Source organism: Numenius arquata, chromosome Z, assembly GCF_964106895.1.
Source record: "Numenius arquata chromosome Z, bNumArq3.hap1.1, whole genome shotgun sequence".
Lineage (NCBI taxonomy): Eukaryota > Metazoa > Chordata > Aves > Charadriiformes > Scolopacidae > Numenius > Numenius arquata.
The window spans coordinates 29306845-29331978 of record NC_133616.1 but is presented as its reverse complement, the minus strand read 5'-3'; the positions used below and the strand labels follow the sequence as shown (position 1 = coordinate 29331978).

Genomic DNA, 25134 nt, shown 5'->3' with positions numbered 1-25134 from the left:
GCCTGTGACTGAGACTTTCTCCAGTTGCCTAAAGAATGCTTCACCTGCCTGCTCTTCTTTATCAGATAGGATGTAGCAGATACCCATTGCAACATCACCTGTGCTGGTCTGTCCTCTGATCCTTACCCACAAGCTCACCGCTGGCTCATCACCTGTCCCAAGGCAAAGCTCCATTCATACGACTACTTTATACAGAGCTCAACCTCTCTGCCATCCCTGCCCATCCCTGGCTTTCCTGCATCCCTCCATTGCAGCAGTCTAGTCATGAGAGCTATCCCACCACATCACCGCAACCCTAATGAGGACTTAGTTCTGCAGCTGTGCATAGACTGTCCTCCTGCTTGTTCCTCATGCTACATGGATTCGTGTAGAGGCATTTGAGGTGAGTGCCAAGTTGTGCTGCTTTTTACAGGGGCAGTGTGAGAGCCTGCCCTGTCATGCTGTCTCCCAGATGCACCGTCTCTGCCTCTTGTGCCGTCAGTTCTCTCCAGGTAGTAGCCATCCCCGCCATACGTCACGTAAAGCCTTCCTCATTAGGTTGGGAAGCCTGTTTGCAAAGACACCCTTGCCACCCTTTGTCAAGCATACCACACCCCAGCTCAGTAGCCCTCGCTGTTACTGTGGTCAGAGATGCCAAAGCCCTGCCTGTGACACCAGCCATGCAGCCAAGCTGTGACACCCTGGATGAGTCCGCTTCTGCTCAGGGGCTTCCCCCTCTCACAGACAGGATTGAGGAGACACCACCTGCCCGCCTTGCCCTTCGCCATCATCCCGAGTGCTGTGTGGCCACCCTTAATGCGCTCCAGGTGACACCCAGCAGCATCACTGGTGCCCACATGGAAGATCAGCAAGATCAAGGAAGATCCTTGGGGGGATCCAAAGGATGAACAAGCCTGGGCAGCATCTCCACAACTTCCAGACTGGTTGTCAGATTGCTGCCCTCATCTCCATAAGAGGGAGTCTCCTGTAACTATCACACCGCTTTTACCCTTCATGTGGACACCAGGTTCAGGCTCAGCTGTCTCTGATCCCATGTCTGATCTGTGCAGATGGTCCCTAACTCAACTTTCCTCTGATACCAGCATTCCTGTGTCTATTTTGAGTTGCTGCTTGCCGCAGGGACTTGGGAGCTGGCCTTACCTGACAGTATACAAAAGGGTTTGTAGTTAGAGCGCTCGGTTAGAGAGTCATTTGCAAAAACCAGCATCTATCTGAAAGTCTTCAGCATACTATCTTCAATAGCACAAACAAAGATAGGTATGGAAATAGCACCGTATTTCACATTACAAAACGTGAGGCCAGTACCAGTAGTAGTTTTAGGTCTTCCTAGTCCCTCTTGCTGCTTAAATTTATCAATCAGAAAAAAATAAGGTGACTTAAAATTAGCCTGGAAGGGGAGCAGACAATCAGACATTCGCTGCGTTCAAAACACTTTGCAAGCAACAAGAGAAAAAAAGCAGAGGAGGAAGGGGCTGTATGGGCAACATCTACTTTTATTAAACTTGAACAGAGTACGTGGCAGCACAAGGGCATGTAAGCAGCCATCACAGATGTAGCTCTAAAACAAACAAACAAGTCTCTGCTCATTTTGCAATAAAAATTTTTACAAGGATGCAATCTGAAACCACCCTGAGGAAAAAAAAGCAAATCCAAAGCTGAATAGCTCTAGAGCTATGCACTATAGGGCTCCCTACTTTCTATAATGCTGCAAGGTTCTAACAAGTCTTTGTCTCAAAAGTTATTTAAACTTGTGTAGAAGGTTCATTAAATATGCAAAAACTCTTCTAGAGGCCTGGAAGCATTCCTGAGCTCCCCAGCAATGGCTAAGCCTTTCACCTTCAATTTTATTGCTTTGAAGCAGAAAACTAACTTGGGAAAAGCACAGAGGAAGTGATTCTTCCTTACCAAGACTCAAGATGTTTGTGGAAAGGCATGTGAAAAAGAAGGAGGTATTAACCCATGGAGAAAAGCAGAAGCATCTACAGCAGAGGAGTATCAGTCCTTTGAAGGCTGCACACAATCTAGATCCCGTGTGAATGTAAAAATGAATGCTTTTACAATTCAAGTTGCAAAAAGGTACCAAACTTTCTCCTGAAGGCATAGCAAAGTAAGCCTGTATAACTGTCATCAGTGTACTAGAATTAACATCAGCAGCCTGTCTCCTAGGTCATTGATTAGTATTTCCTCAGCATACTGTAAAAACTGCATTGTGATCACTGGCAAAGACGAGTTGTTTCAATAAATGCAGTAAGTTTCAAATTAAATGCTGTACATCTATAGGTTTGCGGTCTATGCCCATCACCAAGCATTGGAGGCTGCTGACTAACGCCTGGATTTTTCCATTTTAAGAAAGCACGTGTTTAATATGGGGCAAACCCTTCATTCTGGCCTGCTTTTACATAACAACACTGTAGGTAAAAGTTATCCCTGAAAACCCCATCGGAAGGAAAGCGTGATCAAGAAACGCCACCTGCTGTCTCTTGGATCACTGTTCCAAAAAAAAAGCTACTGGAGTGCAAGGACATGCACAAACCTCATGCTTCATTTCATTGCAGGAAGAATATATGAATATGATGAACAGCAATCCCCCCCCCAAAACAGTACGTAAAAGATCCTCATCTGAGCTACTTACTACATACAGCTTCAAGCGGCATTTTCTACAGAAGTCTCTTGCAGTGAAAGCAATAAAAAAATGCAGTGATGCACTTTGAAATGCAAAAATCTTTATTTTTTTTAACAGATTGTTCACCAAAAAACCCCACATCTATTAGCCAATTTCACAGTGTCGTCTTCTCCTTAATTTCAAGATTCATCCTTGATTAAAAGTCCATATAAGCAAAGTATAATCATTTCACACGCAGCAATAATATAGTGCACGTCCTATTCGCTGGGGCTGTCTCCAAAGAAAGCTCTCTAGGAACTCAGCCCGTGACATTCCAGCCACCTTGGCCCAGCAAAACCCCTAAGTATTTACCTAATTTTAGACAAGTTCGGCTTCCTCGTCCTGGGCGCTGGGAAACCATAAGTCTATCACTCCTGAAGGACGCTAAACTAAGCCCATGGCTGAAGACTCTTCTGCACAAAAGTTCAGGGCCTTGATGCACCAAAAGGTAAATTTATAAACACACATTCAAATTCAAGCTTCCCTGATTAACAAGCCTCTCTGCAACTTGTTTGAAACAAATTAGACTGCTTGAAATCACCTGCATAAATACCAGAAGTTGCTCTTTGCTCCTATGTAAGGGAAAATGTTACCAGTCTTCTACACCACTTCCAGAGCAATGTTCAATATTTATATGTTTAATTGACTGAACTGCATGTGTGTTCCTTTGAACCTACCCTTTAATCCTTCTTGAGACCCTGCTTTCTCTTTCTACTGAAGCACTGTTAGTTATTTAAGGGCATCCCCCTTCCCTCTCAAGACGAAGGAATGGTGTTTCTTTAAAATAAATTATTGACTTAATAGTTAGCTATTTACGTAACAGTTAGCTGAGTGAATCAGCCTCAAAAAACAAGTAGTGAGAAAAAAGAATGCAAAACATAAGCTATATTGACAGTTGTAATAGAAGTTATCATTACTTCAGTGGCCCGTAGGATACAGCCTCAGTCAGGAACCCAACCAAATCAAATTAAAACAAACCAACCAACATGTGCATCTCAGTCCTAGGATGAACCAACTTCTTGCAATTAATCCAAGTCTGAAAGTGCCAAATAAGGAAATTAAAAAGAATTGACCTTACATATTTGCTATGCAGCAGGCTAAACGGGTCAAACTATCTTCTATTGCTTGTAGTCTATTGTCTTCTATTGTAGTCTTACATCAAACAGTTGTCCTGATAGTACCAACCAAGTACACTGAAGAGTAGTTCAGTCCTTTAATTTTTTTGAAACTAACCCTTGCCACACTGCAAGCAGCCTTTACAAATCCCATATTGAATTTGTTTGTGGGGGGCTACTTAAGGGCCCATATTGTGTTGGAAGTGTTGAAAGAATTTCCAGCTGAGGGAAAAGAAAATGATTAAAATTAAAATCCTGAATTATGCGTGAAATTATGTGCTACACAATATTACAGAACAAGTAATGAGCTGTGTTCTTAGACTAATGTATGTAGCACTTCAATCCATGCAACCACTCATAAAAACTGTTCACACATTTCACAAAAATGTGATACAAACTTCAAATTCTTCTTCAGTTACGCTTGCATGGAATTCCACCCACTGTGTAACAGCTTTGTGCATTGTAGTATTAGCAACACATTGGTGACAGAAATGAGTTACAGCGTTAAGAGCGTCAGAAGGAAACCTCTGACCTGCTGTAGCCAGGTTTGCTTTGATGGCTAAAGATGCATTTCTGCATGGATGGGCTCTTGTTTCTTCACAGCGACTCACTCGCTAGCTTCAGCAAAGTTTCACGTGGCATGCAGAGATTCACTCACAGAAATAATCCTTCAAGTTCTGACATTCGCTTGAGGTGGGGAGAGACGAAATAAATAAAAAAGAACAGACGCCGAAGGAGAGAGAAGGCTGCGCAACTTGGAGAGAACCAAGCTGGGCTCCATCTTGTCTTGTGCTCATAGGAGTGCCAAGTTCCGCACCAACAGGCTCACCATTCCATAGGCACAAGCAAACCAAAAGTACCCCAGTGCCAACCAAGGTAGAGCTGTTTCCAGTTCTTTCCATTCTGGAGGGTGAATGAGAAGAGATTTTTGGGGTATACAGGACTCAAGAGTTACAACCAGCTTTTTATTACTAGAACCAAGCACATTTGGCCTGGAGTCATTAAAGCTGGCTCAAAGAAGCTTCCTTGTACTATTTTTATGACCACTTGCTCTGCGTATGAGTGAATTATACTGATGATACATAATTCTAGTCTAAAAAAGTGATCATACTTGCTCTAAAAAACTTATTAGAACTCAGTTGCAAATTTGTATCAAGATCTGCTAACCCTGGGAGGCTTAAAACCAGAAAATTTAAGTTTAAAAAAATCAGAAAAAAAGGAAACAGTATGTGCACCCACTCACTCTGAGACTCTGACTTTTGTTCAAGAATCTCCTTCAAGCAAGACAACAACCAGTTGGTTACCATGCTACCTCCCACAGCATTTCCATGATACTGTTTGATATGAAAAAACTTATTAATATATTACTTCTGAAGAGAGATATTAAAGGGAACAAAAGATGCTTGCTTTCCTCTGATTCTCTAGAAATGCAGAGAATTTGAATAATAAAGCACTTCCATACTCTCTTCTAGACTCTGGACTGCACCTATCCTTTCAGTCAGAAAATTACTTTTAATGAAGACTGAATCTTCTTCTGATGAACCACAGAAGTTAGGTCAGACATGCATGCTATTTTGTTCATTTCCATCAGGATGCTTGGCACAGGAAAATCCTGATTTAAGTGCCTGAGGAAAAACTTAAAACCATTTTATCACTCCATTTCTGAACAATGCACAGATACCTGCTGTCATGGCTTGTTTTTAGTAAAATTGACACATGGAGGCTACATGATCAGTATTTAAAATGCAGTTTCACACAAAAAGCTTGAACAATTGCTTATTGTGGAGGAAGGGAGAAGACATTTTATTTGAGCCTGGCTCCCAAGAGATGCTAACAGCAGTTCAGTTTGCCATCAAATATGGAACTATTCCAGTAACAGATTTGACCGAAGTGGTTTAGCAGCCTGATAGCCCAATTGCTTCTGATGTAACAGCTTTGCAGGGGTCTTCTTTGAACTAGGACTCTGGAAAAGCATGTCGTCCAGTGTGCACATGGTTATCTGACCTGAAGCTTGTAGTTTCGTATAAATATCTCCTAATTTGGCAGAAAGGTCGGGGTTTTCTTCCATCTTTTCCCTGACGGTAGCCAGCTAAGGCGGAGAAAATGACACCCTGTTACAGTTCAGCAAGTGAAGATTCCATTCAACCACCATATTGAAGTAAGCACTCAAACTAAAAAAAAAAGTACACCACATAAGATATGTGGCTAATGCAACGACTCATAAGAAGAGGATTTCACACCGCACACATTATACAACACCAGACAATGGTGGAAATGCACTACATACCTATTAGAGAGAGTTTATTATATTTAAAACTTCCTCAAAGTTGTACAGTCCTAGTACAGACTAACACAATTATTTTCTATTTAAAATCAGGAAATGTAATTGCTTCCTCGATTCTATTTTCCAGATCAGGACAATTCTAATTACTATTATGTATCACACTAAATGTACAGTCCAGTACAAATCAATAAAGACAGACTATAGAATACTGAGAAGTTCTGTATGACACATACAGAGTATGAGCTCAAGTATAAGTAAGTATCTTAAAAACTGTTATAGATAGCAACCTTTTGTGGAAGGAATGGGTTAGAACTAATGTTTAGTCTTCCTAGGGACTGTTACAAATTTGCCAGACAAAATCAAAATACAACATTAACACATGCATCATTTATTGCAATGAATTTACAAAATGAACTGCTGCTTAAAAATATTTCTTTTCAACTTAGCAGTTAATATACATGAACTATATTTTGAAAGGTATGACCCCCTTCTACCTTGTATTTGTTATTTTACTTATCAGTTATTCATTTTGTAGTAGGCAGCAGTGAAAGGCTAAGTACTTAATTATTAACATAGTCTTAAAATATCTTGTTCCATATGTTCGAAATGAATACACTAGTAAGTTTCAGGAAAAGCAGCATCAATGTTGCCAAGCTGATCAGGGTACATATGTGTTCTGAAGGAAGCCTTCTCGATGTTCACTGGAAAAGCTGCAGCTATTTTTTATAGTAAAATAGCAAAAGCTATTATTTCCCATATCACACTTCTCTGTATTAGCAGGTCTTTGCAAATATTACCAACCTAACAGTATCACTGTGATCAGAACTTTATTCTCATTTTTACATCAAATGAAAATAGCATAGAAGGCAAGGGATTAAATTATTTAATGCCACTAGGGAGTGCTTCATCTACATTCAGATGAAATTTGAGCTTCTAAGAGCAAGATTCACAATAAAAAAGGGAAGTGGACAGCCAAGTGCTTTGTCCAACAGTACAGAAAGCCAGCCAGCTGCTTTGGCATCTGAATGTATCAGAACCCTAACAACTTTAATAGGGTGAACTCAGGCACCTAAAGCCCTGTAGCCGAACCACCATCACCATGTCTCAGCCAAGCTCCGTGGACCTCCTCTCATTACTGTATACTTACCACCTGCTCACAAAACTCGATTTTTTTCACAAAGGGAGGAACATCTTCTTCCACTGCTGCCTCTAAGATCTTTATCACTTCTTCTAGTGAACCAGATCTGAGCAGGACAAGAACCTTAAAAATAAAATAAAGCCACACCACACAAAGTACTTATCAACAGAATGCAAATCTTAAAAAAAAAAAGTGTTTGAGAAAGACATGAAGCAAAGCAGGCTGAAATACATTTCTAGACGCTGTGCTGATAAAAATCCATTAATCATGAAGGAAGCAGAAGGAACGATCAATCTCCACAGAGGTTTGTTTTTTTTTTTCCACAGCTGGGACCTGGAAAAGAAGGGTAAGCCTGGAGGCAGAGCTCCTCTGATGGAGCTGCATTAGCTGTTCTTGAATAAAGTGGTTTTTTCCACAGCTTAGAGAGGTCACTTACAGGGCACATGCAGTAGACCTTCTCTCAGGTTGTTGACCATGCAATTAAAGAAAAAAATTATTGTATGTACATAGTGGTAAAAGTTCACAGGGATGAAGAAGGCCTGAAGTGGGCAGAACACAGCTAAGGGAGGTATTTACTTGGAGCTGTGGTTTTAAAAATCTCTTGTAGCAAGAATGCAAAAAGTCACAATATCATAAGTAGAAATTGTTCACGGGTCTACGCTCACAGATGTAGGAGTGGTCTACTTTCCATTCCCATCTATGATAGGAAGCAATTTTAAAAATGGGGGGAGGGTGTTAACAATTCAGAATGTAACTCATCCAACTGACAGAAATTGTCTGTTGGCTCAAAAACAGTCTCAGCGACAGTACTGATAAATGCCTGTGTGACTAAGTAGCTGGCCTTCTGTTGCTCTGTACATGGGAGTTTTTTGTCCAGTATAGCACACTTCTTTGCAAGACTCTAATACAAAGCAAGCATACTTACTTTAAGATTATTGTATAGCTTGTTCTCTGTTTTCAAGATCTGGGAACAATAAAATTTGGCTTGCACTGCATCATTCTAGGAAGGAATTATAAATAATAAAAATATAAGGTTAAACGTGTGGCATGCAAGAAAAACATAATCTTTCACAATGTTTCAATGACTCACAAACCAGCATTATCAGAGAACCCCTTCACCAAGACCCATAGACTCCAAACAGCATCCAGCCTGAGAGAAACACTCCACGCTGGAGTTCGCATGTCATCTGTCTCTTTAGCACATCAGACAGTACTTCCTGCCTCAGATCAGCAAGGAAAGGATGCATGTAACCAACACTGAGCACGCGAGCACCTAAAAGGTTAAAGATCTAAACACGTACTCAGTTTGGCGCATGTCAGAGTACTTAAGCGCAGCATATGTTAATGTGGGTATCTATTCTGCCCAGCAATTTTAATCTTTTGGGACATGCACATTTACAGTACTGTATCTACACCATCAACTGATTTGTATAGACAGCAGATGTGACACTGACATTTACTAGAACCACTGTTACCTGGGATCAAGAAACATCTTACAGCAAGATGAACTGTCAATGATCATGCAGTTTAAGGAATAGTTAATGAGGAGCATTATTCTGTTTTCAAAACAAGAATTTTAACCAATTTTTACATAAAGCAACAGCATCAAGGATATTTCATGTTGTTCAGAGACAGAGTTTTTGTTTTTTAACCTCAATGCCAATGAGAAGCCCTGTCATGCCATCATGCACACGATTAAATTACTTTCAGTGATGCTACTGTTCAGTGTCTCTGTTCACAGAGACAGTGCAAAAAAGACCAGAGTGCATAAAAAAATTTAACAATTCTACATTCCTTCAAATCCACGAACAACATCAAATCGCTAGCTCTTACAGTGCCTCTGACTTCTGTTTAGACATGAAACAGAGGAGGTTCAGAATTTCCTCAAGCTGTATACACAAATAAATGGCAGACAAAATACTAGACTTTAGAAATTCCTAACTGTTATTCTCCTGCTGTCTCTTTCACCTTAGTGCCTCAGAGCCTGTTTGTATCACTGAAAACCTCCCCCCAAAAAGATAGGCCATCTCCCAGGCAGAACGGCAATACACATCATAGCCTTTGAGTTTGACTCCCAAGACAAACATTTTAAAGAGATGATTGTGCAAATATTTTAAATTATCATTTTAATTCTATTTAAAGGAAACCATCACTAAATAACAGTATCTACAGGACTGGATCCATGGTTACATCTAACCTGCCGGCCAACTCTTTTTCATTTTCTAAAAACATCCTATATGGCATTGTCAATAGCACAAACTACTTGTGGATTAGACTCAAGACACGTTTAGATTTCAGAATTTCCACGTTCACTTTGTGTGGGAGTTGTTTATAATCCTACTTTTGGTTGCCTAAAAGTTCTAGTACTTGAAGTTATTACATAGATCAGTTATCCTTCCTCTATGTTAGCTTCCTTTCACTGACTAGCTTACTACAACAAATTATAGATTCAGGCACAAATAAAAAAAAAAAAGATACTGTACCTGCTTCAGAGCAGTTGCCACAGCAAAGCAGAGTGCTCGCAGTGATAATGTGTCACCTCTTAGCTGTGCTTCTTCAAGCAGTTTCGCAGAGATTTTGCAAGCCTCCAGGTTGTCCTGCATAGAAATTTCAAACCGAAGTTGCACTTGTTATTCTTGTGATTTGAAAGGACTGTAGGCAATTCCAGTCACAGTCAGGAGGCATTCAGAAGTCAACATACTGTAACATCATCAAGGTAATCCGTATCTGAACCCAATCAAGCAGATTCTGTGCAGCACTTCTTGCGAAACACAACATCAAAATACGATATTCAAAGCTACAGAGTTCATAAAAGTGTAAAAATAATTTCCATTATTTTAACAACTACACCTTGCCCTGTTTTGGCTTCCACAAGAGACAAAACAGCCCCAGCAGTATGTTAAAACCAACAGACACTTTACTTTCCACTTTCCAATCATTCCCAAATCAGGAAGGAAAGCTGACTTTTTGTCCCTACTTTATTCTAAAAGCTACGTTAGATAGTTAATGAAAACCAGTGGTTTCTAAGTATTGAACTACTCAGCACCATTACACTAAAGAAATCTGTGTATGTGCAAATTTGAACACAACAATTTTTAGCCTCTCTTATGGATTAAATCCTGCAAGATGTTTCCAAAGAATATATCTAATATGATAGCTTAGTCATTTGCCTGTTTTCCAAACAGAAAGCTTCCATTATTGCTGGGACTATTTTCAAAAGGAGTCTACAGTAAAAGACAGTGAGTTTAACTGTGTTTACCTCGCAAACCACCAACTCTCAAAAACAATGCTGCTCACACTAGGAATTATGAGTAGAGCTGACCGAACCCCAAACAAAATAACACCCGCAAACTTCAAAGCTGGCAGAGGGAATGTTTACTAACAGCTGGTACCACCAATATAGATAAGACCCTTCATATTCCTTCCTCATATTTGGTGTTGATTTTTGTCCGTACTGTTCAAAGTGTCATTCCTGCAAAATACTAGCCATGACTTATGGGACAGGGTCATCCTTTGGGTGTTTAAGGGATGCTTTTCCATGCCACTGCTGAATGGTCGGCACAGCTTCTGAAAATACCTTTTAAACCACATAAGAAAACTGTGGTTTAAAACATGTTCTTTGAAAACTCAGAAATATTCTGATCACCAGAAGATTGATTATTATTACATAAATATTTTGTTGCCATCAAAAGGCCTATAGCCCTTTCTTGCACAAGGAAAGACCATCTGTTACCTTAGAGGATAGCAGTGCCTTACAATGATTTAAAACAGCCCAGAAGTGTTTAGAGTTGACCTCTAAAATGCTTCTATACAGAGATTAAACATTAATGCCTTTGCAATAATCTGAGCTTTAAGTCTTGTACATTTTTCTGTACTGGTCTCTGGCATTATTATTCAAAAGAAACAAAGAATTAACCTGGCAAAAATTCATCACTGCTCTTAATGACACCACCACCATTATTTCCAGTGTTCAAGTTCTGCATCTTAAAAATACTTCCCTTCAAGATTTTTTCTGAAGTTTCTTATGTTGTATCACGAGGAAAAACACTTTTGAGCTTCATGGTTTCTCCTCCTACCACTACCAGCTGAATCAACAGATTATACTTCTGAAAGAGCTCCATTTAATCCTCTTTATTGCATAAAGGGCTACTACAGCTTATTTCCTTATTGACAATATTTTATCTTAATGAAAAAAAGCCCACAAATTTATTTTGGCTGTTAAAACAACAGGGTGACACTGTAGAATCATTTCACCTCTATTTTTAGCCATTCGCTAAACAAGTAATGATGGGCCAGTTTCTATACTGAAAACACAAGTAGGGCCAGAAGCAATAGAAAACAGAAGTCTCAGGAGCCTCGTCCTGTTGCACCTACCATGGATTCAAGCCCTCTGACAGCAGCCCATTGACAGAACCATGTAAAGATTTTACAAAGAAACTACAGCAGAGAGAGTAAAGGATACCTCAGAGAAACAATGTGGGTTTCTGTGAAAGTCTTTACCCAAACAGGCAGAGGATACACCAAGGAACAACCATGAAGTGGTAAATATTGCCTCAGTGGATGCCAGCAGCAAACACCAGCTTATAAACTTGGGTTGTAGCATAATGTATGATGTCCTTGTACATTCATAACTTTCTAAAAAAAGGCGTCTTCTATGTAGAACTGGTAACATCCCTAAACCGACTGCAACCATCAATCTCTAGCTGTTTTTAACCGCAGAAAACTTCCACAGCTCTTTCTCAGCTCTGTCTACTGCCCTCCACTCTACAAACACCAAAGCCACATAGCTATTCCTACTTCCCCTGACCTAAAGGCAGCCCTGATTCATTAGAATTGAGAATTTCAGAAGCACTACATCAATTACTCCTGAGCTACCATTTTAGGCCAACTCCTTTTCATCACATATGCACTCAGTTTCATTGTATGGTTAACTGAGAAACTTGAAGAAGTTTAATCTAGCGGTATATTTTTTCCTCAGTTAGTGTCTGTCTTCCTAAAAACATGGGGAAATTGAAGAATAGTTTCCTACTGAGTTTGGGAAGGGCCTATGTTAATATTTCAAATTGCAGAACCGATTCAAATTTGGAGAGGAAGATGAAAACGAAAAAGTTTGGGGATCTCACTCTACTACAAAAGGGAAACAGTTCTGAGGAAACACTCGTAGAACCTATGTAGCCTAGTTTCTTACTGTGTTCATGCTCGTTTTCTCTGAGCTAAAAATACAGTTAAGCTCAAGGGGCATCCTGTCTCTCGCTGAAGGCATTAATTTAGGGTTTTCTCCACTCAGCTGCCCATTTTCATCAGGCGTGTAGGAACAGATTACCTTTGAGAACTCTAATCCTCGTCAAATTTGAGTGCAATTACAGAAATAGTTCACGGTTACTTGGAGGGGGAGGGGTGAGATGGAGGGGAGATGTCTGATAAACAAAATATATCATATATATGCCCTGTCTCCTAAGGAAGCCAGACTGTAAACCCAATATTGAGGCTCAAGCACAGAGCATAGTCTGAAGAGATGCACAGATCCCAGAGAAAGAATACTATCAGCTAATCAACAGCTGTATGAAATTTGTTCTTTAGCGCTTACATCCATGTAATTTTTTAAAGATTTGCTCTGTGACATTCGTTTCTACGGGAAGCTATATATGCGCACCATATCATGCACAATGAAGCAATTTAGGACTTAAATATGTCAAAAATATTTGCACTAGATAAGGAATCATGACTGGGAACACATGGAAATTTTAAAATCCAATAAAAAGAAAGACACAGAGAAAGTATTTCAAATACTTTTTCATCATGTAAATTGAAAGTACTTACCAGTTTGTAGCATATTGCAAATGCAAGTAGATAGGTTTCTTTGTTGAAAGGTATACCTTGTTTTTTCATTTCTACCAGAACTTCAAAAGCACCTATAAAAAATACATTAGTGTTGCTCACTTCACAAATTTAAGACTGTACTTTTTAACTGGAGGAAAAAAAAAAAAAATCAACATGTTATGAGCTTAGTAAGTCTATTTCAAAATAAGAATGTAAACTGAAAAGAATTAATTTAGGGTTAGTTGGAGGTAAAAATTTCTTCCCAGCAAGGAGTTTTTCAATCTACACTACTATCTGGCCTTATCGTTCTATTATTTTCATACAAACCTAAAACCAAATTCTAGATACTTGACAAAGCCACTTGCATTCTTCCTAACTGTCCAGAAAGCAAGCCTTTCAAACACATGATCCACCATTTTAGGCAAACTATCTAACAGCTCCTCAATAACGTACATGCTTCACTACACCACAAAACTGCATTCAGGCTCTGATCTAATTATTTTTACAGTGGTGCAGTCTCAACTTTTAGGACAACTGTTGGACTTAGATTTGCCTAACGTCAAGGGACCAAGAGCTGCGTGTTCAAAAATTTTCAAATAAAGGGATTTGCTTAAAAACCTTACTCCATACTCAATTTAGGATTTTCTATGGAAAGTCTTCTCAGTCAGGTGATTTCCCCTTATCCTCACAAAATGACAAACTGATTTGAAGCACTTGACTTAAATATTGAGTAGTGACTCTGTGTGGCACACTAGTAAGACAAACCAAGAGAAGACTATGGTCTGGCTTTGCTATCAAAGGAAAAAGGGTACCCCTCCCTGCTCTGACACAGATGCAGAACTGCAAAAAAATTGTTGTTCCAAGAACCACATAAACCAAATTTTTGAATAGAGAAAATAAAAAGTTATGGTAAATTACAAATGAAAGAGAAGCTAAGCTTTCAGAGAAGGCGGCTTAGGAAACAAGCCCCCCTGGATAACCACAATTCTTTACAACTGAGAATGGTAAGAATACCGTTGGAAGTATGAAACAAATACAACCTTCCATTTTTATTACACATTACAGTGCAGCTCATTCACATCTACACTGATTTACATGATGTTTGGCCTTCTAAAACCATAAGCCAATCAACAATATTAATTAAAAAAATATATGTTTATCACACACACTTACAGTGAGAAGCATTCTCTTCAAAATGCTTTTGTCTCACCAAACACAGTACTTACTTTCAAAATGGCCCTTTTTAAACAACATAGTCATCAAAATATGGAATGATGTACTCTCTGAGAAAAAACCACGCAAATTCTGGAGAAGAAACATACAAACACAGTAAGCTTAAAGAAAGTTAGAAAAGTGAGCATTCATGGGGACGGCATTTAGTGGGTCTTCCTAATGGAATAAACCACATCTTCACAAGTTCAACAATTAACTCTCTTGGTTCCCCAAATGTCCCTGTGTCAAGTAACCTCTAAAATACCAGTGACCAAGTATGGTCAAAAGCCCATTAAAATTAAACAGAAATTTCCCAGAGATTCCCACTATCCTTTTTTTTTGTTTTATGACAGATTATGACCACTAAGCTAATGCAAGCAGAAGTCACTGACTAATGCCAACTCCAAAATCTCAGCAGAAATAAAGCTTGCAGCGGATTAACAATATCTTTGGGCTAAAGTACCACCACCACGAAACTGAAAGAATTTTTTGCTAATCACAATATCAAATGATGAACAGATCAGCACGAGGGCTTGAGTGATGACAAGCAAAGTAGCAGAAGAAAGAGTAAGTATATTTTACATTCCACTTCAATCACACTCTGTGTTGGTAATACCCAAATAAAATGCCAGAGGTATTAAGTCTAAATTTCTGCAGCAGAGTCTGAAGAAGTGGTACTACACCTTACTATCCATCAGTTACTAAGTCTTAATGACATATTCCTCAATCAAAACAAAACAAAAACCACACTAACTCTTACACATGCCCAATTTAAGAATAGTAGCCCAAGCAAGACGTCTCCCATTTCTGGCTAGGCATATGTCATGCCTTAATGAATTAGCGTCATAGAGATGACTTCCCACTGGCTGCCAGAGATTTTTGAAGACACAACATTATTGCACAGAATCTTCTTAATTTATTCTACACTGGGCATGATTAATGTTTTATAGTATTTTACAGATGTTCAAAACCAAGTCCTTAAGTTTTTTCAGCACTAAAATGGCCAAGTTCCTGAGCTGATGAATATCATACCACCTCTACATGGTTCAGAGGGAGTTTGAAGTAGAGAGTAACATAATAAATCTGTTGGTGCAAATAACCTAAGGGATTTCAGAGCATTACTACATAAAAACTTGGAAGTGTTAATAATCTAATGCAACACAGGATGCAGGAAAACATGAATCAGCTGTGTTCACTGGAGGAATTACTTTTAAATTAATACTTTTTATTCAAATGATGCAATTATACAGAACTACAATAATAAAGTTATCAGTCAACCTAGTATTTAAGTATTGTTTTGCTATTTTAAAAATAAAAACCATGTGCATTCTTACATTAATGTCATAGACATCCTTGCTGCTGCAACACATACACTTCAAGTCTATAAGCCCATGCAAGGCCCATGCGTAGCATATCAATTACTCATATTGGACTAATAATAAGAAGAATATTTTCAAAATATAGAGGGGAATTACCGGATCTTTGATAAGTTCTACTGCAGGTCTTTCAAGGTCCAGCTCATAACATAGCCTCATAAAGAGGGGCCCAAATTTAAAATTATGTAGGGCTGTGATTCCATGCTGTTCATGGTACCTATTGAAAAGATTAAAACAAATTAATAACATGGGGCATGGAATTTGTCAAGGGAAAACAGCTTTAAATAGACAGCAAGATTTGTATGCGCGATGACAGGGGCATATTCTCTAGCCAGTCAATGACATTTAGATAATGGCTGATTAATTTTATGGAAATTGTTTTGATCAAGCTAATACATTAAATATTAATATGTAATCTCTTCTATTTCCAGTAAAGTAACCTGCACTGGGTTAGTAATAGAATGGGTCTCTGCCAAGAAAATTCCCAGCTACTTTACCTTCTATTCACAGAGCAATAGCACAAAAAATTGCAGCTGTATTTTAGCAGCAGTACCTGCTAAAAGACCTCAACTTTTTTCTCTCCGACACTAAAAAAATAAATAAAAATATAAAAATAAAATGTTGCCCTTTTTTCTTCATAGCTCCTACTTTGCAACTGCTGGGAAGGCTTTCATTCACAAAACCTCCTGACCCGCCACTGCTGGGTCCAGACCGGTCTATAACCAGGCGTGTCTTAGCTGGAAAATGCCACTGAACACACCACTGCCTCTTAGCTGAGAGATGACGTTTCTATGTGACTCGCCATTCATTTCGCATACTGTAGGAAACCACCTTGCTCCTGTAGCTTGACTCTCCTTTGATCTAAGAGTGTCTGAAGGGTTGGAAGATCCAAAGCACATGAAAATACAGCTTTAGTTTAAGGGATTAACTATACATCTAGTCAGTAAATTAGGGCAAGCACTCAACGGCAGACATAACCTGAGATGGTCTAATAAAAGCAAAAAAATAAAGACAGAAAAGAGTGTTACTTGGATTGTTAAAAATACCTGTAAATAGCTTTTCTGGCTAGTTCCACATCCGATGAAGTCTGACACAAATGTAGTAAATTTTTTAATTCATTTCTGAAAATAATTCCATTTTTCTTTAATTTTTCTTTAATACTTTTAAAATATGGATCTGAAAATAAAACATATTATAGCAGCAGTCTATAGACAATTCCATGACCTGTGTTGCATACTTAGTACCTGAAACATGGAGACTTAACGAAGCAGAAAGCTTAGTTTTTTCACCAAGAAAAATGTATAAGGACAAGCATGCCTAGATATTCGCAGGAAGTCACGTCAGACTTGGAAAACCAAGAAGTTGCTTATAGTGAGCTTAATTTCACTGTGTATGTTATGGGATATATCAGCTAATAGAAAAATGTGAAGGAAGAAGGAAGTTTTATAAGTGACACTTTCTGCCTTACGTTCTTTTTTCAAAAAGCAATCAAAAACCAAAACCAATCCCATTCAGCATTCAAACGAGCATGAGAACTTCTACTCAACACTGTTCATACAGAAATTTAAATTCCTTCAGAATTGATGCAGAGAGTCTCATACATAATCTATCTATTTCTATATATATCTATGAACTTAGAGTTACTTCCCTTCTCCCTCAAAAGAGAGATTTCTCTTTCCAGCACATTTACCTATGACAAAGCAAGCACAATGACAAATCCTTCATTTGGTAATCTCAAGGCTCTTGATTCAGACATACACAATATTAGAATCATATGTACCACCTGGCAGCCCCATTCCTCTAATGGTGCTGCCCCCTGACCTGGGCAGGGAAATGAAATTTTTGTAGCAGGTGCTGTGTCACCGCTGTTTCCAAGCTAGTAACCTACACAAGAGGTGCAAAGTGATCACCCCAGAGAAGAATGTATGCAGCTACTGGATGCTTGTCTGCTGCTACATGCAAACACAAGTCCTCACTCAAGACAGAGATGCAGACCTGAATACTATGACATCAGAAGAATGCATATTAATGGTTGTGATGTGTGAAAAGGTGTGCACAAATTTAAAAAACACCTGGGATCTGAACTGCGTTTGTAATGAACACATAAGAGTTACTACAACTACTGTAGGTAATCATTTAACTGCTGTACTTAATAGTATAACTATTATAGTTAATAGTTGCATTATAGCTATAATAAATAATAGCTATTATATATTCTGTGTAACAGAATAGTTATTACTGCTTTTTCCATTTCTAAACCATGTTTATTACTAGCCCTAATTACTTGCTTCATCTTTCAAGTACAGGAATAAACACCAAGTATAGAAAACATGTACATGTACACATAAATAGGTGCTTAGCACATAGTTTTCATCAGTTCTTGGAGGCCACTATTGGTACAAAACAAAAAGGTCAACTGTGACCTGTAAAGCCAAATATTCGGCTTCTACAAACCTGTTTTAGCAAGAGTGATTGACCCACAGCAATAAATTCAATGTATCTCAAGTACACAATGAATAATCCCAAATATGCGTGTCACCTTCACAGCAAAATATAATAACATTATGACTTGCCACTGCCCAATTTAAATTCTACTTTTACTTAATATAGAAAACTGTCACGTTGACTTTATCTCCCTCTCTGTCTCAGAAGGCTGTTTTATATAAATTCGATTATTTTTCTCTTCCTTGACACAGATACACACACAAAATAATTAACTACATCCTTTGGAACAATTGTCAATTTGTATCACTAGAACACCTGCACATGATTAAACAGGTGCAGGAAATGCAGTTTTACCTAACCTTTCTTAAATAGTAAGGTCATATTTATATTTATGTTCCTTAAAGAAATGAATTTGTATACACTTTAAACGGCAAAATCGCCATCAAAAAAATCCACCAATCTTGTTCCTTAGTTAGTTTGGAAAACCTGAATTTGCTTTTCATATTCTGAGTATGCACACATTATCTGGAATTGTGTGTACAACTGAAAACTTACATTAGGTAAAAGGAAAAAAAATCTAAAAGTATATGCTACCTAAATTTACAGAGTGGATTAAAAAAGAATTACTGGAATGGGTCTCTGGATAGCTAAGTAACTCTTAGGCTTTCTATCAGCTTTCTCTGCTGACAATATATTTGAAGGAAAATTTGTAGACTAAAACAGTATTTTCTATTAAGACTATCTGATGAAATTGGAAAAGCAAGAACACAAATATTGCAGGTCTTACGTAAACACCTTGCATACCTGAAAATTTGAGGAACACGTAAGTTGTTGCTTTAAATTGCGTCAGCGGGTGTCATATTATAATAACTATGATTGTCTTGCTTCCTAGGACTTAGACTGAAATTGAGAATGATGACTGTGAGATAAATACTAATACCTTTATTGCCATGAACTTCATTTCTAATTGTCACTTTCATCTGCTGAAATTCTTGTAACTTAATATCATCTTCTGTTAGCAGATACCTCTTCCCTAACACAAGAAAAAAAGAGAAGGTTGAGTTCTACGTCATACTGTTTTAATACTACTGAACTTTGCTTTTATGAATTATTGCTGTTAATTATTGTGTGACGCCAGACCACTGGTAGCAGGACACTAAAAGAAGACTGCAAAAATTGCAGTTGCTCACATCACCAGCAAAAGAACCCGAGCACTAAGTCACAGTTTTCCAGAGTTAATGTGTACAAGGATGAAGAGGTATGTATTTACTGGATATGCAAAAGAAAACTAGAGACACAATTCCTCTCTACCCAGCCAAGGTGCAAGGGGATTCTGCACAAGAACGACGTCTTTCTCCCCTTTAATGCTTTTATAATGATTTGTCATGTCATCTCTTCGGTCACCACAATTCACTAGTGGCATAGCTTCCTTTCCTCACGTGCTGATCCTGCTACTGTAGAATGAATCCTTCTGGAAGCTCCAAATACAGTAGGAAGACAAAAGGAAAAAACACAAAGCTCATTAGTTGAATTGTAGTAATACCCAGGAGACCTAATGAAGTTCTGGTGCAGTACAGACATCAGAGATAAGACAGTCACTGAGTCTAGAATCTCAAAATAAACTTTGGGTGTTGACGCCAACTGTACTGTGTTGTAAGATCCTTTAACAGAAGTATCAAACAGATACTATTTGTGAAGGTTTTGCTACCACAAAACTAGCTCCCCAGCAATATTTTTATCTCGTAACATAGAGTCACTGCAATAGTTTACGTTGTCATGATCTAATCTTTTAAGTTTTTGGCTTCTTAAAGAATTATTCTAACCAGGACGGGACAAGTGCAAGCATTGACCTGTATTACACTATTTATTCTCCTTCTGCATTTCCCTACAAAAATGTAACAGGCCATGCAAATAAAAACACTTGTTTTCTGCGCAAGCGAAGCACACTAATGACACACTTCATAAAATCTGAAGAAAAAAAATCCACTAAACGCCACCTCTAGCCATTAAATTTACTGGAAACAGTTCCAATGGGTAAACAAATAGACTTTATCCAGCATGAAATTGGCCTGTATTACCTTTCTATTTACTTCCGACAGGCCTTCTCGTGCCATTTACTTCCCACAGACCTTCTCAGCCGGGCCAACACCAAAAGCCCATCCCTTTACTGGGCTCCTCCAGGGCTGAGGCGGGAATCATGCCGGTGCTGGGGGTGGGACAGGCGCACTACACTGTGTAGACACTCCAGTAGTCACAGGCAGTGTCAGCCATCCCGGAGAACTTAACCAACCAATCTGCTTGATTTATCTCAGACGTGCTGCAACCCTCTCAAAGGAAGGTCAGTGAACAGCAGTGGGCAGGCCACCATGCAGCTGGGAGGATCATCATGTCTCTGAGGGGTCTGACAGAGCCATAAACTGTCCACCAATGTTGATGCAGCAGGCTGGGAGCCCAGATGGGGCCTGTGCTGGGGAGCTCTCTGCCATACACCTCCTTTCCACAGGCTGCCATTTTGTTCTCTGGGCATGGGAGCTTTTTTGAAAGGCTTCTGAAGCCCAGGAGTGGTGGTGGTGGTGACAGCCAGCAGGTGCAGCCCAGGGTCTGGATAATGTTGCAATCCTCCCAGAATAAATACGCATATATAAAGCTGCAAGTTTTCATTGTTTGTTTTTTTTTTTTTTTTTCCCAGTGGCTTGTCTCCAGCCAGCGGCAAGCATGGGATAAACAGAGTAGCGCTGCTGCCAACCCTCCCCGCGGTGTAACTCTGCCCACCGCAGCATCAACGGGGCCACTCTGAAGCCCACCGGGAGACCCTCGGCGCTCCCCCCGCCATTCCCGGCGCAGAGTGGGGCATCCCCCGCAGGAACTACAACTCCCGTCAGGCACAAGGCTGCCGGCGCTCGCCGGGTCTGTCGGGAGTGGTAGTACTCCAGTCGTCCCCCCCCTCAGCCGGCGGGTAGGCCCGGGACCCCGCCCGGGCATCCCGCCGCTTGCCCACCGCCGCGCAGACCGCCGTACCTCCCGGCGCGCCGCCCCAGCAGCCCGAGGCGGGCGGGCGAACCGCCGAGCGCCGCACCGCCTCCCGCACCACCCTCTGGGAGCCTCCGGCGAGCACCGCCGCCATCTTACGCCCGGGCCCGTCGGCGGCGGCCGGGAGCGAGGCGGGGCGCTCGCAGGCCGGCCCAGTGCCGCCCCTCGTCTCCTCCTCCCTCGGCGCCATGGCCGCCCCCATGCTCAGGCGAGGTGTGCTCTGGAGCGGGAGGGCCCTCGGCGCCGCGGCAGGTCGGTGGTCCGTTGGCGAGGCGGCAGCGGGGCTGGCTATGGCGGCGGGGCGAGGGGGGGTGCACTGAGGGACGGGGCGGGACGGGCAGCGGGGAACAGGCCCAGGCGGGACGGGCCCTCAGGCGGCCGCGGCTGCCGCCGGCTGCGGTGGCCGCTGCCGTGGGGAGCGCGAGCGGGGACGTGCAACTTCCCTTTCGCCTTTGTACATATATATTTATCAATGGAGACAGTTCTGGGAGCGGCGTATCTCTAGCATGCGGTGCGAGAGAGCATGCTTAATTTATTTTCTATCGATATTCTGCTTTGCTGATCTCGTAGCTTGAAGAGAAGGCTCTGAGGAGACCTTGTAGCAGGTTTCCAGTATCCGAAGAGAGACTACAAGAAAGCTGGAGAGGGACTTTTTGCAAGGGCATACAGTAATAGGACAAGGGGTAATGGCTTCAAACTGGAAGAAGGTAGATTTGTATTAGATATTAAGAAGAGGTGAGAAGGTGGTGAGACACTGGAAGAGGTTGGCCAGAGAATTGTATGCCCCATCCATGGAAGTGTTCAAGGCCAGGCTGGATGGGGCTTTGAGCAACCTGGTCTAGAGGGAGGTGTCCCTGCCCATGGCAGGGGCGTTGGAACTAGGTGATCTTTAAGGTCGTTTCCAACCCAAACCATTCTGTGATTCTGTGATCCTAGGATCTGCCTTTTTGGGTCACAGGAAGCCGCATGGAGTTGTATGGCAGCCACCAAGTCTGCAGCAGTAAGTGTTCAGCACACTCATAGCTCAGGTGACAGAAGCGTAACCAAGACCGATGTTTCTGAAAAGCTACCTTTCCAAAAATCCTGACCTTTGGGAAGAACTGAGCTCTGTAACGTTTACTTAAAGTGCGGTGATGATAGGTAACTTTATGGTGCCTTTTCAGCTTTCCCAAGCAGGAATTTCTCAGCACTGCTTCCTGGTAGCTGGATGCCCATGTCTCAGAAATGCCGCCCTTTCCTCTGGCACTGGAGCAGCTCAGCAGTAAAACAGCATTAAGAGCTCAAACCTGACCTCCACCTTACCTAAGCAAAGCACTGTCACACTGACAGTTGCTTATGCTATAGAAAATAGTTCTTTAACCCTCAGGCTTGCTAGTGGCATCCTTAGCTGTGAGTGAGCATACAGAAGTTTGTCCTAAAAAAACCCCAAACCGCAAAGTTTTCTGTGTGGCTCTTTTATCAACATAATGAAAAATAGCTTTAAAAGAAACTCTACCAACCAAACAAAAATACCTCTTTTTATAGTTTTCTAACTGTTTGGTAAAGCATTGTACGTATTCTGATATCCCGACTGTGGAAGTCCATGTACAAGGTCTTTTTGACAGAAATTTGCAAAGATGTTCAGAGCTGGGGGTGTCTGTATAATTGTATATCAGAAGGATGATAAAGAGAAAAATTGTTTCACACCCAAGAATAACAGACTCTTTGTGGTAGCAGATAGATTTTCAGATAGAGGCTGTAAAGTAGTTGCTAAGAATTCTATGTAGCGTAGTAGTGTCTATTTTTAAAATATTTCGTGTTTTTTAAGATTAATTTCTGCAACCTCCTGCATTTCTATATCTTACTTCAAAAAATTTTATCCAGATGTTTCTCATACACCTTCAAGGCTTCATCATCTGTGAGTGATGCACAAACATGGATTGTTCTTCTACCTGAAGTATTTTCCATTTTGTTCAAAAGCTAGAGCAGTGTCTTGAGCAGATTTCAAAAGTGCTACAAAGAGTATTTGGAAAAAACTTTCAAAAACATTTGAGTGGACTCTCTAATTCACAGGAGATGCAAAAACAAAAAGATAATCAAAAATGGAGTACTTCCGGATGAGCATCTACCTTTCCAGTGAGACAAATCTTTAGAGGTGGAAAAAAATTATGATCCAACAACAACAGAAAAACCTTTTTTGCATGTATTCATCTTTTTGCTTATGCTTTTATGCTTACATTTAGCTAATTAATAGCATTTGATAAGAAAGGTCTGTGTGCACAAAGAAGCTATACTTTATTGTTGTTTGGGTTTTTTCTACCTTTACAAATTAATCATTTTCTTAAATACAAAGTTCATGTTTGGGAAGATTTGTTTCATGCTGAAAAAAAAATTATAGGGGAAAGCTTTTCTGTTTTAAAAATGACAAAGTAACCACATACAAGGAGTCAGAACTATTATCGTAGTTCCTGCTGACAACTGTCATAAAGACAGTTTAATGCATGCAACTCAGTAAATGTGACAGAAAAAAGTGATATCTAATGAAGTGTTAGTTTATTTAGAGATGTCTAAGCAACCTGGCTTATGTAGTGATTTTTTTCTTCATTAGGTAGAAGATCTCTCCTTTCTGTGGCCTATGTGGACAGCTCAAAATGGGAAAAGAGACAAAAAGAGGAGCATAGCCTGGGTGAGAAAAGTTTGTTTCTTTTTCTGTACTTTGACTAATTAATTGCACCCTGAATTAATTTTAAACTAGCTCATCTTCTATAAATACTTCAAAATAAAAAAATGTGCGGAGCAAAATGCTTCTGAGGTTCTATGTCAAAATCTGCTCAACATGTTTAAAGTCTGTCAAATATATTCAAACCTATAATGCGGAAACAAGTTAGAATTTGCGCGTTTAATTAATGCTCGGTATCTACAAGCTGATTTTTTTTTCTTTCACAAAATCCAAAGCTTTTATGAATGTCATAGTTTTTTGTCTGACAGTTAAAACTGTCTCCGGATGTCCTCTTCGTTGACTTTTTTAAAATTGTAGTGCAGTGTGAAAGAAAGTATTACGACATTTATTTTTAAGAACATTTTTTTTTAAGAACATTTTTCTCAGAATTTTGCCAGAGGAAAAGTTAGATTTCTTACTGAAATTTTAGATTTTGGGGGGGGGGGGGGTGGAATAGAATCTTAGAATTGTTTAGGTTGGAAAAGACCTTTAAGATCATCAAGTCCAACTGTAAACCTAACACTTTACACAGCTGTAAACCAAGTCCACCACTAAACCGTATCCCTAAGTGCCATATCTACAAGTCTTTTGAATACCTTCAGCAATGGTGACTCAATGGTGACACTTTCCTGGGCAGCCTGTTTTAAAGCTTGACAACCATTTCAGTGAAGAAATGTTTCCTGATATCCAATCTAAGCATCCGATCGCACAACTTGAGGCCATTTCCTCTTGTCCTATCACTTGATTCTTGGGAGAAGAGACCAACCTCTGCCTCTCTACAACCTCCTTTCAGGTGGTTTTAGAGAACTATAAGGTCTCCCCTCAGCCTCGTTTTCTCCAGGCTAAACAATCCCAGTTCCCTCAGTCACTCCTCATAAGACTTGTGTTCGAGACCCTTCATGAGCTTGGACATGCTCCAGTACCTCAATGTCTTTTTTGTAGTGAGGGGCCCAAAACTGAACACAGTATTCAAGGTGGGGCCTCGCTAGTGCTGAGTTCAGGGGGACGATCACTTCCCTAGATACAGTCAGATACGCTGTTGGACTTCTTGGCCACCTGGGCACACTGCTGGCTCATATTCAGCTGGCAGTTGACCAGCACCCCCAGATCCTTTTCTACCAGGCAGCTCTCCAGCCACTCTGCTCCAAGCCCATAGCGCTGCATGGGGTTGTTGTGACCCAAGTGCAGGACCCGGCACTTGGCCTTGTTGGGCCTCACCCTGTTGGCCTCAGCCCATCCATCCAGCCTGTCCAGATCCCTCTGTGGACCTTTCCTATCCTCCAGCAGATCAACACTCCCACCCAACTTGATGTTATCTGCAGCCTTACTGAGTACACTCGATCCACTCATCCAG

The 25134-nt window shown here is 40.3% G+C and overlaps 2 protein-coding genes across 4 annotated transcripts in view; one reads left to right on the top strand and one right to left on the bottom strand.

Annotated features, from left to right (window-relative positions):
- Positions 1–2703: 2703 nt before the first annotated feature.
- PTCD2 (pentatricopeptide repeat domain 2) lies at positions 2704–21194 on the bottom strand. 2 transcript variants are annotated; one of them, XM_074165872.1, is made up of 10 exons: positions 21071–21194; positions 18993–19085; positions 16654–16783; positions 15707–15824; positions 14246–14324; positions 13020–13111; positions 9683–9796; positions 8125–8199; positions 7209–7322; positions 2704–5866 (listed from the first exon to the last, which is right to left on the bottom strand). In XM_074165872.1, the coding sequence occupies exons 1-10, from the start codon at positions 21174–21176 to the stop codon at positions 5642–5644; spliced, it is 1146 nt and encodes a 381-aa protein (XP_074021973.1). In that variant the 5' UTR covers positions 21177–21194; the 3' UTR covers positions 2704–5641. The 2 variants fall into 2 exon arrangements, with proteins under 2 accessions (XP_074021973.1, XP_074021974.1); XM_074165873.1 differs by lacking the exon at positions 2704–5866 and adding an exon at positions 6063–6777.
- Positions 21195–21270: 76 nt separating this feature from the next.
- Positions 21271–25134, top strand: part of MRPS27 (mitochondrial ribosomal protein S27) — a 49245-nt gene continuing 45381 nt past the window's right edge. For both annotated transcript variants that reach the window (XM_074165871.1, XM_074165870.1), the window contains exons 1-2: positions 21271–21334; positions 23670–23747. In XM_074165871.1, the coding sequence (XP_074021972.1) occupies positions 21271–21334; positions 23670–23747 (142 nt within the window). The remainder of the gene's footprint in view (positions 21335–23669; positions 23748–25134) is intronic.